Source organism: Carcharhinus amblyrhynchos, chromosome 20, assembly GCF_965287045.1.
Source record: "Carcharhinus amblyrhynchos chromosome 20, sCarAmb.v2.hapA, whole genome shotgun sequence".
Classification (NCBI taxonomy): domain Eukaryota; kingdom Metazoa; phylum Chordata; class Chondrichthyes; order Carcharhiniformes; family Carcharhinidae; genus Carcharhinus; species Carcharhinus amblyrhynchos.
In genome coordinates, this window is record NC_137343.1 from 37,088,442 (window position 1) to 37,103,664 (window position 15,223).

The window sequence follows — 15,223 nt, forward strand, 5'->3', positions numbered from 1 at the left end:
TCATTTGAATCATACCAATGATCAGGATGTATGGCAGCAAAGAGGATACCTTTTGTGATTCCTCTAACTCCTCTCCCCCACCCAGGAATTCCAGTTTTAGTCGAATGCCACATCAGGATTAGAGAGAAAGTGCTCAGTGCGATGCACAGCGAAAAAGGGAAAGGTCAAAAGACAGGGTTATTCAGAGCCACTCATGTTCTCCCTAAGATCTGGGGGATTCTCCAGCCGTACTCACCTCAAAACTAAAGAATCCCACCCAAGGTCAATGGAGCACACACCCCTCTAACCCCCCGCAACACACACACACACACACACACACACACACACACCACCCGCTACAACTCCCATGGCAGGCAAGAGTGGAGAATTCTGGCCCTGGAATTTTGTGTGAGGTTATGTCAAAACATAAAATAATTTGTTTTAAAAAAAAGAAAAATTGCATTTGTATTGAAGAAATGTCACAAGCCCTAATATTCCCCCAATTAAACACTCACGACCTGCATTTATATAATGCCATTGACATGGTAAAATGCCCCAGTGTTCTTCACAGGATCTTTATCAAACAAAAATTTGACCTAAGCCACACACAACATATTAGTAAAGATGTCAAAAGTTTGGGTAAAGACTTGGGTATTTAGGAGTGTTTTAAAGAAGGAGAAAGTTTTAAGTTTATTTATTAGTTCACAAGCAGGCTTACATTAACACTGCAATGAAGCTACTGTGAAAATCCCCTGTCACCACATTCTGGCGCCTGTTTGGGTACACTGAGGGAGAATTTAGCATGGCCAATGCACCTAACCAGCACGTCTTTCAGACTGGGGGGAGGAAACCGGAGCACTGGAAGGAAACACATGCAGACACGGGGAGAATGTGCAGACCCCACACAGACAGTGACCCAAGTTAGGAATTGAACCCAGGTGCCTGGCGCTGTGAGGCAGCAGTGCTAATCACTGTGCTACCCAAGAGAGGCGGAGAGGTTCAGGAAAGCAAATAACCACCATTAACCTTTTGCCTAAAACTCCAGTTAATCACCAGTTGCCAGGGTTTCTCTGCGCTTAGTCTATTAACCTATAACTGCTCTGATTTTTAGGCAGCCTGTGATGTATTCTGTGTGGGGGATGACGTGAACATTGAAAAAGCCAACAACTCCTTAATAAGTAATGATCGCAGCTGGAAGAGAACAAAATTTCGCCTGGCCTACCAGACTATGGCACCCGATCTCACGGGAGGTGTGTGTTAATATAAGTAACAAGCTTATTTAAGAATTTTTTGATTATTGTAAGTAATTTTTGGTGTTTTTCTTTCTTCTGGTAAAGCTCTCTACAGCATTCACAAAAAGAAAGTTTATGCTGCAAGATTGTTATCGCGACACAACTTGCAAAATCCAAAATCCAGGTAGAAAATGTTTTGCTTCACTATCATAACTTTCAGAGGGAGAACAACTTCAGTGGAATGATGTGTTTCATGTTGAAATGTTAAGTAATTGTTGCCTTGTTGCTCCATTGTTCGTATGGATTTTAGTTTTGATACAGAGGGCTATTTAGATACAGAGGGAGATATTTTCCAGCCACACTCGCCCCAAGATCAGAAGTTCCCACCCCAGGTCAATGGACCTTTGCGTGGTCCACTGAATTTTCTGTCCTGCCCACCAAAATTCCCGTGGCAGGCAGAACAGGACGGGATGGGAAAATTCCACCTAGTTTCCAGTGTTAAATGTAAGAAGAGTTTGGCATTTACATAGCGCCTTTCATGACCTCAAGAATTCCCTAAGTGCTCTGCAGTCATTTAAGTACTTTTAAAGTGTAATCACTGTTGTAACTTAGGAAATCTGGCAGCCAAAGTTCAGCAACAATGGAGTGCAGGAGGACATGCCAGAAGCAGCACCAGGCATAACTAAAAATGAGGTGACAAACTGATAAAGCTACAACACAGGACTGTGTGTGTGTGCCAAACAGTGGATGCAGCAAGTAACAGACAGTGATAAGCAATCCCACAACCAACAAATCAGATCTAAGTTCTGCAGTCCTGCCACCTCCCGTCTTGAATGTTCGTGGACAATTAACCAACTCACTGGAGGAGAAAGACCTATGAATATCCCCATCCTTAATGATGGGCAAGTCAAGCACATCAGTACAAAAGATTAGGCTGAAGCATTTGCCGCCATCTTCAGCCAGAAGTTACAAATGGGTGCTCCCTCGCAGCATCCTCTTGAGGTCCCCAGCAGCACAGATTCCAGTCTTCAGCCTAGTCGGTTTATTCCATGTGATGCCTGGATTCTGCAATGCCTATGAATCCTGAAAACGTGACGGCTACAGTAGTGAGGAATTGCGCTCCAGAATGTGCCATGCCCCTAGCCAAGCGGTTCCAGTGAAACTACAATACTGTTATCTACCCAGTAATGTAGAAAATTGTCCAGTCCTGTCCACAAAAAGCAGGAGAAATCCATCAGGCTAATTACTGCCCCATCAGTCTACTCGCGATCATCAGCAAAGTGATGGAAAGTGTCATCTTGGTATTATCAAGCAACACTTACACAGCAATAACCTGATCACTGATGCTCAGTTTGGGTTCCACCAGGGATACTTGGCTCCTGACCTCATTGCAACCTTACCCCATCCACAAGCCACTCAGTTCAAGGGCAATTAGAGATGGGCAGCTGGACAAATACCCACATGCCATGAAAGAATAAAAAAAGGCACTTGCACCTAGCGTCTTGACTCCTTTGTCCGTGTGTATGGACCAAGGTTGTAATGAGGTCAGGAGCCAAGTGGGCAGTTAAGGCTCAACCACATTGGTAAGTCTGGAGTCATATTTAGGTCAGACCAGTAAATTTCCTACCCCAGGATGCAATGGATGCCGGATCATTGGGCGGGATTTTCCTCCCCCTCCGCGGCATGTTTTGTGGTGACGGAAGACAGTGCATCGTTTGCTGGTAGCAGAATCTTTTCGTCCCACCATTGTCAATGGGGTTTCCTGTTGAACGCACCCCTCACTGCTAGGAAATCTGCAGCAGGAGTGCGCTGTCAGCAGAACCGTAAGATCCCATTGGCATAAACAGCAGCAAGATTTCAGCGATTGAGTAAATTTAAGTTTTAAGTTTAAAGTTTTATTTATTAGTGTTACAAGTCGGCTTACATTAACACTGCAATGGAGTTACTGTGAAAATCCCCAAGTCACCATACCCTGGCATCTATTCAGGTACATTACGGGAGAATTTAGCATGGCCAATGCACCTAATCAGCGCGTCTTTCAGACTGTGTGAGGAAACTGGAGCACCCAGGGAAGAAACACACACAGATTTGGGGAGAACGTGGAGATTCCGCACAGACAATGACCCAAGCTGGGAATCGAACCTGTACAACTTACACCCAAATCTTGTCAGAGAGTTCTTCGCAGTTAGCACATGAATGTTTAAGTACTGACACTAAATTGATACCTTCATCCATAAAAGTTTCAAAACCCTCAATGATTAATCGAGGGGTGGGAAAGGATGAATCCTGCCATCCATCCTCACCCAGTCATAACTGAGTTAGAATGAATTTATCACCAGTGACTGGATTAAGTACTCCCCTCATTTTGCTGGCTACAGGATATAAAATAAAATGATTATAGCTAATCTCACTCCAGGCTCCACACAGACAGTGACCCAGGCTGGGAATCGAACCCGGGTCCCTGGTGCTGAAAGGTGCTGAGGAGGAAATGGGCAGATTTTTAATTAGTAATAGGTTAACAGTTATGGGGAACTGGCAGGAAAGTGGAGTTGAGGCTGAGACAAGATCAGCCATGATCATATTGAGTGGCGGAGCAGGTTTGAAGGATTTAACTGCCCACTCCTGCTATGAGTTCTTATATTCTTACGTTCTCTGTCAACTCATTACGTGACCTGGTGCTAAATTTTCCAGTTGCTGCACTGTGCCACTATTCCTTATTAACACTGTATGTTACAACAGTCCTTATTTTGGATTACTTCGCTCTGCAGTTCCTTCGATGACCTGTGTGAATGCAGTCCCCACCATGGGTCCTGAGAGAAATGGATGGGTGGTCCGGGGTTCTCCTGTTTAGTGGCCTTAGAGTAAGGAAACTTGGAAAAATCTGTCAGACTCCCAGCACTTTGTCATTATAGAGTGATGCTGGTTGGAAATTAAGCATGCATAGGTAGATAATCGGGAAGGGCGGGGCTGGGCTTTACTCTATCCTCTTTTATGGCCAAATAGCCTGATGATGACCCCATTTCAGGATGACAGACTTTTTTCAAGGATGTTCATTAGTCACAAGTAGGTTTACATTAACATTGCAATGAAGTTACTGTGAAAATCCTCCAGTTGCCACAGTCCAGTGCCTGTTTGGGTATACTGAGGGAGAATTTAGCATGGCCAATGCACCTAACCAGCACGTCTTTTAGACAGTGGGGGGTATTTGGAGCACCCGGTAGAAACCCACACAGACACGGGGAGAATGTGCAGACTCCACACAGACACCCAAGCCAGGAATCAAACCCAGGTCCCTGGCACTGTGAGGCAGCAGTGCTAACCACTGTGCCATTGTGCCGCCCACTGGAAGAGGCATTGATTGGTGGCCATGGAATCATGTCTGAACAAGGGTCACAATTGTCATGAGGTCCTGGAAAATGTTTTGAGGGCAAAGTGCAATGAGCAAGAAAAGGAGCGTAGGTTTTGTGACATCTTCAACCTGAATGCTTGAAGCACCATTTTGTCTTTCCCTCTAGCCGTTCCACAATTTTACTCCGGATGCACACAGACAAGCAGAACGAGTTACAGTACCAGCCTGGCGACCACCTCGGGGTCTTTCCTGGTAACCATGAAGATTTGGTCAATGCTTTGATTGTCCGGTTAGAGGATGCACCTCCTGTGAATCAAATCATGAAAGTTGAGTTTTTGGAGGAGAGAAGCACAGCTTTAGGTAATTATTGAACGTATATTTTGGACTTTCAGAGAAAAGTACCTGCCCACCTCTCTGAAGCTCTCAGGCGCACCAGTCTTCTCATTGTCAAGCATAGAGTCACTTGAAATTTATTCAAGGCAAAATTTGAGATTTCCATATCTAATTGTCTTAATAACTGCCGCTATTTAGGTTAATATTTTACTGGTATGATACCCCAACAGTTAGTACCATACTGAATGGGAGGAGCTGATTTCCCCATTCCCTCCTGATGGACACATAAACATTGACTTCACTGACAGAAGTCGTGGGCCAGATGAGCCTGTTCTTGCACCTGAGACTATTGCTGGAATTTTGCTGCCTCCCACGCCTGAGGATCATAAGATCCCGCCCAAGGCCATTAGGGAATACTGTTCTGCGAATCTCGCCCGTCCAGGATGGGCATAGCAAACACAGCAAGTATCAAACAGGAAGGAGCACACCTAGACAATGTGCCCATCCACGCTGATCTCAACAGTGTTCCACTAGGCATATAGGATCAGTTTTGGAGGATGTGTGCAGGTTGACAGAAATTGAAGGGAACAATCTTCCATTCACTGGGCTCAACAATGGGGTTTAGGCCAGAAACTCAATAGTCAGAGTCAGGGTCTGTGGCCTACTCTATCACTGACTAGGCACTCTTAATTAGATCTACTGATCAAAGATTTGTTCCCACACAGCTGTCTTTGGTATTTTCAATAGACAAGCTGTGTACCGGGACAGTGAAGCAAGAAAATTGCCTCTCCTAGCTGTACTTCACCTCCATCTATGAGAAGAGCTTTGCTGCCAAGTAGATGTGTTGCTAGCTTGGGATTCTCCCATTGAGGTGGCAGTGGAGATTTTTGTCCATCCTGTAGATACTCCTTAATTGTGGGAGCATGTGCCTGAAATCTCGGTGTGTGCTCCCTGGCAGGTCCAGGAACAGTTGTGGATATAGAATCCCTACAGTGCAGAAGCAAGCCATTTGACCCATCAAGTCTGCACCAATCCCATCCAGGCCCTATCCCTGTAACCACACAGATCAACTCTACTAATCCCCCTGATACTAAGGGACAATTTACCATGGCCAATGAACCCAACCCGCACATCTTTGGAGTGTGAGAGGAAACCAGAGTACATGGAGGAAACCTATACAGACAAGGGGAGAATGTGCAAACTCCACACAGACAAACCGGGAATCGAACCCAGGTCCCTGGTGCTGTGAGGCAGCAGTACTAACCACTCTGCAACCCTGTCTCCCTTAGTTGCGATTTTTTGTATGCCATTTAAAACAACTGAGTGAATGCCAACTCTAAACATTAATGTGGAGACTTTCTTGCTGATCCTGAGAAATGTTCAGTTTCCAGATTCAGGGAAGCAGAAACTGGGGCACAAATGCTTTGCAATTAGTCATCCAGCCCTGAGATTTGTAAGGACTTCTGTATTTCTGAAGGACGTGCAGAGCCAGTGTAACACTGCAGATGAATTGGGAAGTAACTTGCTCGGACCTCCAGACTAGCCCTTTGCTGACTGGATCCAAAAGTGTGCAGAGAGATTGCCTGAAAACATTGATGATGAATCTTTACACTGTAGAATGGGGTCATTGGATTAACCCAAGGATGAAGGATAGTAAAGGTTAAAAAATAATGTACCATGGGTGCAAATGGTGATGTGGGTGTAAAATCTCACGGGATTCTCACTGGCCAAGATCTCGTAGCAAGATTGCCCGATTGGCGAGATTTACAACAGGTCTGGAGCAATGTGAACCAGGTGAAGAGACCAGGGCAGGGGTGCACAGATAAGTACAGCCCCCAGGGAAAAGAGGGACATACCGGGTGGGGCGGGGGCAGTGGGGGGGGAGGAGGATGGGGTTACATTCCTCTGGGGGGGGTGGGGTCCCCAAAGGAGGTTTGTGTGTGTGTATGTGTGTGTGTGTGTGTGCAAGTGTGTGTGTATGTGTGTGTGTATGTATGCGTGTGTGTGTGTGTGTGTAAGTGTCGAATGCCAGGCCCCTCAGCTTTGCGGCAACACTCCTGTTTTCCAACTCCTTCATCCTTAATCCAATCCTAGTGCTGGGCTTTGCTGGGAAATCTGCACAGGTTTCCCTGATGTACATGGCCCAGAAGGTAAACTGGCCGATATATGTCCCTGTATTTGAAGTTGCAGTTTGTGCAATCTCCTCTGTCCTCTCAGGCGTTATCAGCAACTGGAGTGATGAGAATCGAATTCCACCTTGCACCATCTTTCAAGCGTTTAAGTACTATTTGGACATCACAACTGCCCCAAGCCCACTCTTACTGCAGCAGTTTGCTCTCCTGGCTAAAAATGAGCAACAGAAGAAAAGGCTTGAAGTTCTCAGCAAGGTGAGTGTCTTGTCACTGCGTTTCTGTTTCAAGTCATGGGCGGATTTTACGGCCTTGCTCATCCCAAAACCATAAATTCCCGCCCAAGGTCAATGCACCTTTCCATGTTCCGCCCCTCGATTCCCATGGCAGACGGTACGGTAAAATTCCAGCCACTAAATTATTTCAGCTAGCTTTATATTTTGAGAAGCAAGAGTGTGAGTCTCTTGCCAGCTATGATGTCCACTTCCGATAAATCCACCCCCTCCCCGTAAAGAATAGCATGTCTCACAATCAAAATGTACCTTAAACATAAATATCAACTCTAAAATGACAAGCAGCTGGTTCCCTGCAATGCGCCACACTTGTAAATTCTCATAGACAAGAAAATATCTTTTGCACAACAAAATAATTTTGTATGTTTAAGAAAAATACTTCCCGATTGAACATGTTGAAAGCAACATTGAAGGGATTGCGTCAAACCCTGCACAGGTACACAGTACTTGACCCCGAATGCCTTCAAAATTGGCTAAGGGATTCATCCATAGTTTCACTGGTGTTGCATTCACATTGGCTGGAGCTGCAACAGCTTACTAAAACTCTACATGGTATTATGTCAGTTTAGTCAGCAGCTTGCAAGATCAGTATTTGTCAAGGAAGATCTATCTGTAGGCATATTGTCCAACTAGTGATCACTGTACTCTAAAGCATTAATCTCTGGGTCTTTGCTATTTCTCCTCTTGGAGTTAGAAATAATATTGATTCTTGTTTGTTCCAGTAACAAGCTCTTCATGAGGAATTTTCCAGTCCCGCCCGCCACGGAATTGTAGCAGGCGGGGACAAACCATGCAAATGTCCATTGACCTCTTTCCAGTCTTGGAGCGAGCGTGGCTGGAAAATCTTGTCCTTTACCTCCCAACACCAGAAATGTTTGCTTTATACCTGTTCTCTGTAGCGTGAGAAAGATGCATCTTTGGGATATTTCTTATTATGCTTGAGGTGCTGGTTTAATAAAGACTATGAATTCTATTGGTAGGGATTGCAGGAGTACGAGGAATGGAAGTGGTACAATAACCCGACCGTTGTGGAAGTGCTGGAGGAGTTCCCTTCCATTCAGGTTCCAACGACCCTGCTACTTACCCAGCTTCCTCTGCTTCAGCCTCGATACTACTCCATCAGCTCATCTCCTGACATGTGCCCGGATGAGATTCACCTTACAGTGGCTGTTGTTTCTTATCGAACAAGAGGTACAAGCTTCAATAGTGTGAGACATGCTTATCGCTCCTATTGTTGTTGGGTGTTTTTTTTAGGATGGATTTCTATTTATGAATGGCAGTAAAATTATGCCCAAGACTAAGTGTGAAGAACTGAAGTTATGTTATTGGCTTTGAGACGCTATCTGGTGTATGAATTCAAACCTTTTCCAGTCAGCATGTTGGCAAGTTGTGATGATTGTCTCTTTGAGGGCAACACAGCAGAGTAAGGGTCACATGACCAGACAGGACTCAGAGGGGGGAATTTTACCATGCTGCCCACCATTGGAATCGTAGCTGCGTAGCGCTGACCATGCAAAGGTCCATTGACCTTCGGTGGGATTTTGAGGCAAGCGTGGCCAGAAAATCCCACCCAGAGTGCGGAATCACCCCAAGGTGACAGTGGTCCCTAGGCAGAGACATTTTGGGAGCTGGCTACAGACTTCAGGATGCTGTACAATTCTTATTCATAAATACCTTTTGTATTTATCAATGAAACCTGTGAAAGTGCATCATCACACAAATACAAGCTTCACCTCATGCATTTGACCGCTCTGAAACATAGAAGAACATATGAGAAATGATGGACACAGAAAGATTTTCTGATCTTTCCCAATAGTGTGTCCTACATAATTCCTGTACCCTCCGATATGAAGTCTCTGCACCCCACCCAAGACCATGTGAGCTCCTTGGGAAAGGTAATAAAATAAACCAATTGGGAGAAAGAAAACCATTGGGAAATTCCTCTCTGACTCACTTAGACATTTCAAATGAATCTGAAGCATCACTTTGACCCAGGAATTCACTGCTGTATCTATCTTCCATACAAGGTGATTTCTGCCCCAACTGGGAAAAGCCCCAGTCCCACCCTAATGTTTGCTTGAAGGTTCAAAGTCTATTATTCAGGGCACCATGGATGTTGAAAAGAACAAAAGAGCCAACAAGGATAAATCAAACTGGATTGATTGGGTGGCGCCTCACAAATTATAGATAAAGACCAAAGAGGGTACAAAGTTCCCCAGTTTTGCAGTCTCGAGGAAGAATAAGTTAAACAGATTTTGGTGCAATGAGTCCTAATTCCAACATAGCAAGAAAGTATGAAAGAGGAAGGGTGAATAGGATGGTATATTTAGAGCTCAGGAGGATCTCTGGGAAAAAGTTTAGAGGAAGTTCACCAACAGATAGCACTGACATGCAAAACCATGATTCTTATATATTTGAAAGCACTGCATAATTGCTTTAAAAGGCCATCACATTGATTTGATAATGATGCCATTAGGGTGCTTGCACAGTATTTTATTTATAGTTTGTGCTCTGCACATGCAAGAGGTCCTGGAATAAATATGTTGTTGTTCTTAATGCGCACCACAACTTTTTCCTTTTGTTAAAACCCACAACTTCTAAAATTGTAGGACATTACAATGACTGAATATAAAATGTACTCATTTGTCTAAGTATGCAACTATAAATGTTGGAACAGAACATAAGGAAAGGGTAAATTAAAATGGCTGGGATTGCAACATACTAGTCAGCTATTAGAAGATGAAAGTTGGTGGAAGAAGATTATTGATATTTTAAGGAGTGTGATCTAATTTATGTTGCTTGGTACTTGTTTTATGTTAAGTGTTGCACATTGTGGCTTGGTAACAATGCACCTTGCATTCTATTCAATGGCAGTACGTGGTCAATTTCACTATTTCACAGGATATTTCAGAGGATATTTTAGTGATGACCACTCCCTGCTCCACTCTAGTGACCAGTTATGGAGGCTGGAGAGCTTGGCTTGAGTGATGGAATGTTGAGTGATTAGGGTGGATGAAAACTAAGAGAGCGGAGGTTAACCAGCAATTTAAGTGAACTATGTTGCGGTTGTCTTTGACAATGGGCTGATGTGTTTACAGGTGGTGAAGGGCCGCTACACCACGGAGTATGCTCATCCTGGCTTAACAGAATCGACACAGATGAAACGGTGCCATGCTTTGTCAGAGGGTAATCTGTTTTTTTCTTGCAAGTATGATGTTTAAAGCTGTCTGGCCTGGGGTTTTCCAACCTCAACACCTGCAGGCAGCTGTTGAAAGTTAATGACTCTCAAACTTTTCATTTACCCAGAAATTAGAAGTTTTAATTCTTTGAACTTTTTCTGGGTACCTTTTGCTGCAAGACAGTTGTAACTGTCTCAAGTTTGTGATTTAAATCACATTATGTAATGGTTCCCAAACCATTTGAGGTTTGAATTTGTCAGACCATTGCTGCGAAATCCTTATATTGGGACTTCTGGGCATGGGGGAGTGAGGTAGGGTGGGGGGGAGGTGTGGCAGGGGGAAGGTAGGAGGTTCCCCAGCGCAGATGAGTTGGGAAGTAACATGCACGGTCCTCCAGGCTAGCCTTCTGCTGACTGGACCCAAACATGTGCAGAGGGATTGCCTGAAAACACTGATGATGAGTCTTTCATTGGGAATGCAGAATGCACAAACATCCCCCACGTACAACACCCAGGAGAACAGAACTTATGGGTCAATGTACAAATCTACTTGCAAGGCTTCTGTGAGTCTGTCATACAAATGGAAATATGGCCATTTAATATCTTCTGAGGACATACTGAGCTCTCCTTTCAGCATGAAACTAACACATTTTCATAGAATTGCTTAATCTGCACCTCACTGCTAAAGGACATTATTGTTTGATACATTTGGGAGGATACATTACTGTTCTGGTTGTCTTCCTGCAAGTCTGCTCTCACTGGGCCAAGCGTCTCACAGGACTGAGAACATGAGCCACACAGCTCACTCTCTGCACTCTGCCCACGCTGGTTCCAGGGAGACTCAGAAATGGCATTTCATCTGATTTTCTCTCATTTTAACTGCCGAAGGTATCACAAGAAACTAACCAGCAGCATTTCAACAATTGCTGAAGCTTCCAAGAATTTGATGGGAGCGGCAGTTGTACTTGATGTGCGGGTCAGGTTGGTTGGCTGTGCTAAATTGCCCCTTAGTGTCAGGGGGACTAGTAGGGTAAATACGTGGTACAGGGGGTGGGGGGGGAATTGTGGTCAGTGCTGACTCAATGGGCCGAATGGCCTCCTTCTGCACTGTAGGATTCTGTTCTATGATTCCAGAAGAATATTCTGCAGTTTCAATCTGTGACCTAAGCTGTTGGCTTCTTGAAATGACCAAAACTGTAGAAATACAATATTACAGATTTCAAGTTTCTTAAAGTTTAGCAATCGTAGTATCTAGTGACAGAGAATTATTTCCATTTGTTTTTCTTTCCCCACTTGGATGCAGAGCACCTTTGTTCCGACTGCCAAAAGATCCAAATGTTCCTTGCATTTTAATCGGACCGGGAACAGGAATCGCACCCTTCAGAAGCTTCTGGCAGCAGCGTCTGCACGATATTGGCCAGAAAGGTAAGTCATCAATACAAACACAATAAAAAGCAAAAGCGCACCAATAGTTACAAAGTGGTCCATCCCAACGGGACTAAGCATGAATGTCATGTGGAAAAAAAATGATGACATATTTTGCCTAAGACTGCTTAACTGGATGAAGACGTTGGAATGAAGGAGGAAAGGGTATGAGAAAAGATAGATTCCTTAGAGGCACTTTTTCCCAGTTCATGTCAATGATCCCCTGCAAACATGTTGTACAGTAAGTAGTCTCACAACACCAGGTTAAAATCCAACAGGTTTATTTGGTATCACCTGATGAAGGAGCAGTGCTCCAAAAGCTCGTGCTACCAAATAAACCTGTTGGACTTTAACCTGGTGTTGTGCGACTACTTACCGTGCCCACCCCAGTCCAATGCCGGCAACTCCACATCATGCCTACCACAAACATTTTGTCCCACTTTTTGGGTGGAATTTTACCGGCATGTCGCCCATGTTTTGTACGATACTGCCCGAGGCCAACGGACAATGCTGATTTCGGAGCCTCGCTCACTCCTGGAATCGGGGCAGGCGTGCCGGTAAAATTCCAGCCACTGTTGCAAATTTAGCTCTACATTAATCAAATTCTTTCTGAGGTTGCATCCTCAGTGTGCTTCAGTCTGTGCAGTGCCGAAATTGCCTCCATGGCCTTCAGTGGCAGGGACACCTTTCTTCTTTCAATTATCTGGAAGCGCGGAGAACGCTATTTGTCGGTGGCACAAAAATGTTTTGAGCAAATCGCATTCACACCCTATTTTCCATTGAAATCAGGATATCTGCCTCTCAAGTCTTATTTAATCACATTACCTCTTGAAGTTCTGTTACCTTGCTTCTATATCTTAGGTGTAAAACCATGTCCCATGACACTTGTATTTGGCTGTCGACAATCAAAAATCGACCACATCTATAAAGAGGAGACTATTGAAGTGAAAAGTAAAGGTGTCTTTCAGGAACTCTATACAGCTTACTCCCGCGAACCAGCAAAACCAAAGGTATTTAGACAATCTATCATTTGTGGTAGGTTTTGTGCACTTTGCTAATCATAGAATTCCTACAGTGGAGAAAGAAGCCATTTGGCCCATCGAGTCTGCATCAACTCATACCCAGGTTTAATCCGTAACCCCATGTATTTACCTTGCTAATGTCCCTTATCTGCACATCTTGGGATACTGATGGACAGTTAGCATTGCCAATCAGCCTAAACCTCACATTTTTGGACCGTGGGAGGAAACGGGAGAACCCAGAGAAAACCCATGCAGACATAGGGAGAATGTGCAAACTCCGTGCAGTGACCCAAGCTGGGAATCGAACCCAGGCTCCTGGAGCTGTGGGGCAGTGGTGCTATCTGCTGTGCCACTGTGCCGCCCCATGATTGAATGTTTTGTGTTAAAATATTTTACTTAATTACATTTTTGTTATTTTTAAATTTTTTTTAGAAATTATGAATGGGATTTTCCCGAGCAAACTCCAAGTGTCGAATTCACGTTAAAAACTGGAGTAAATCCCGCTGGGTTTTTCCGCAGGATTTTGGAAATGAATCTCCCACACTCTGTGCATCACAGAGACCCCAGCATGAAGCTCATTAAAAAGCTGTGGGCAGTGCCTATTCCAGCTGGAGAGTCTGGCAGCATAGCGCTGAATGGGCCATTGTACATGTGCTGATCTGTCAGAGTAGGGATCAACGCCTGCGTAGTAGCCCTGCACTGCTGGCCTCCCAATCGTAGACCAGACCCATGACCCTGCATCACTGCTCCTCCGACCCCCACATACACCAATCGCTGGCCCCCTGGATGTGTCCAGACCAGCCTCGACACCCTCCCCGCCCCTCCTCCTGGCAGTCTTGATCCCCGCCCCCCGCCACCCACTGGCAACCTTGACACACCCCCCCCAGTAGGCCCCACCCCCTTGGCTCCACCTGATGCCCGGTGGGCAGTGCCACGGCTAAAGCAGCTCAGCGGGCTGGGAGAATCGCCCCCAATATCTATTTGTTTAAAAATAAAAGCCATTCTCGTAAATCAGCTTTGGGGACACTGGAAACTTTTAATGATTTAAATAGCAAATCTCTGTTAATCAAAATGCTGGGTCTATTTGTAAGAAGTTTTTTGGTCACATGTATGGTTTACATTAACACTGCAATGAAGTGACTGTGAAATTGCCCTAATCGCCACAGTCCGCCGCCTTTTCGGGTCAGTGCACCTAACCAGTACGTCTTTCACGATGTGGAAGAAACTGGAGCATCTGGAGGAAACCCACGCAGACACGAGGAGAATGTGCAGACTCCACACAGACAGTGACCTAAGCTGGGAATCGAACCTGGGTCCCTGGCGCGTGAGGCAGCAGTGCTAACCACTGCATGACCATGCCATCCCAGAAGTCGGTTTTTAATTTAAATCCCCATCTATAGGGGATTTCTGGCATGCAGACTGAGTTTGTGGAGACTCCAAAGAGTCTGCTGTGCATCTGCATTAGCCATTGAGAATGTTTAAAATTTGGTAAATGTGATATTAGCTGCAGCAGAGGCTTTGGGTGAGGGGGTTTATTTTAGGGCATTTTAAATTAAACTTTTGAAATATATTCGTTCACTGAGCTGCAACCAGTCAAGTAAATGCCCATTTGCCTTTATGTGTGTGAAGTCACCATTGACAAGGTTTCCAGATACCCTGAGGCTGTACCATTAAATGCTGTTTCCAACTTGAAATTTCAAAAAATGATTTATTGGCAATCAACATGCTAAAGTATCTGTCTGGTTTCAGAAATACGTGCAAGATATTTTACGCGAGCAGCTTTCTGACCAAATATTCAAACTGCTATACGAGCAAGGTGGACACATCTATGTTTGTGGCGATGTTACCATGGCAGGTGATGTGCTGAAGACCATTCAGCACATCTTGAAGAAGCAGGGGCAGATCTCATTAGAAGATGCTGGGGTCTTCATCAGCAAGCTAAGAGTAAGCATTTATATAGAGCCCCTGGCGTACCTGTTCAGGGAAGCTGAACATGTTCCTCAGCTAATCAATTACTCTTAAAATGTGGATCATATGTAAAAAAAAGTAATAAATCCCAGTTTGTGTTTCGAGCCTAATTTTGGGTGTAGATGAAGAATCTGGTTACAAATTATGCAGAATTGCCAGAAGGAAAACAAAACGAATGCAAAGCACTTTACACAAGAATCAGATAGCTCAGAACCCACAAGTATATTTCAGTATTTTGCTGACTCGTGCCGGCAGAGCACCCCACCCATGGGTTTCCCGCCAGCATGGAGTGACATCAATGGGAATTCCACCGCT

General features: G+C 44.7%; 1 protein-coding gene across 2 annotated transcripts in view; it reads left to right on the forward strand.

The window, feature by feature from the left end:
* nos1 (nitric oxide synthase 1 (neuronal)) overlaps positions 1-15,223 on the forward strand; it is a 90,221-nt gene that overhangs the window by 66,344 nt on the left and 8,654 nt on the right. For both annotated transcript variants that reach the window (XM_080208418.1, XM_080208417.1), the window contains 9 exons: positions 1,091-1,229; positions 1,317-1,395; positions 4,727-4,920; positions 7,111-7,280; positions 8,296-8,506; positions 10,414-10,501; positions 11,797-11,918; positions 12,780-12,928; positions 14,690-14,884. In XM_080208418.1, coding sequence (XP_080064544.1) covers positions 1,091-1,229; positions 1,317-1,395; positions 4,727-4,920; positions 7,111-7,280; positions 8,296-8,506; positions 10,414-10,501; positions 11,797-11,918; positions 12,780-12,928; positions 14,690-14,884 — 1,347 coding nt within the window. The remainder of the gene's footprint in view (positions 1-1,090; positions 1,230-1,316; positions 1,396-4,726; positions 4,921-7,110; positions 7,281-8,295; positions 8,507-10,413; positions 10,502-11,796; positions 11,919-12,779; positions 12,929-14,689; positions 14,885-15,223) is intronic.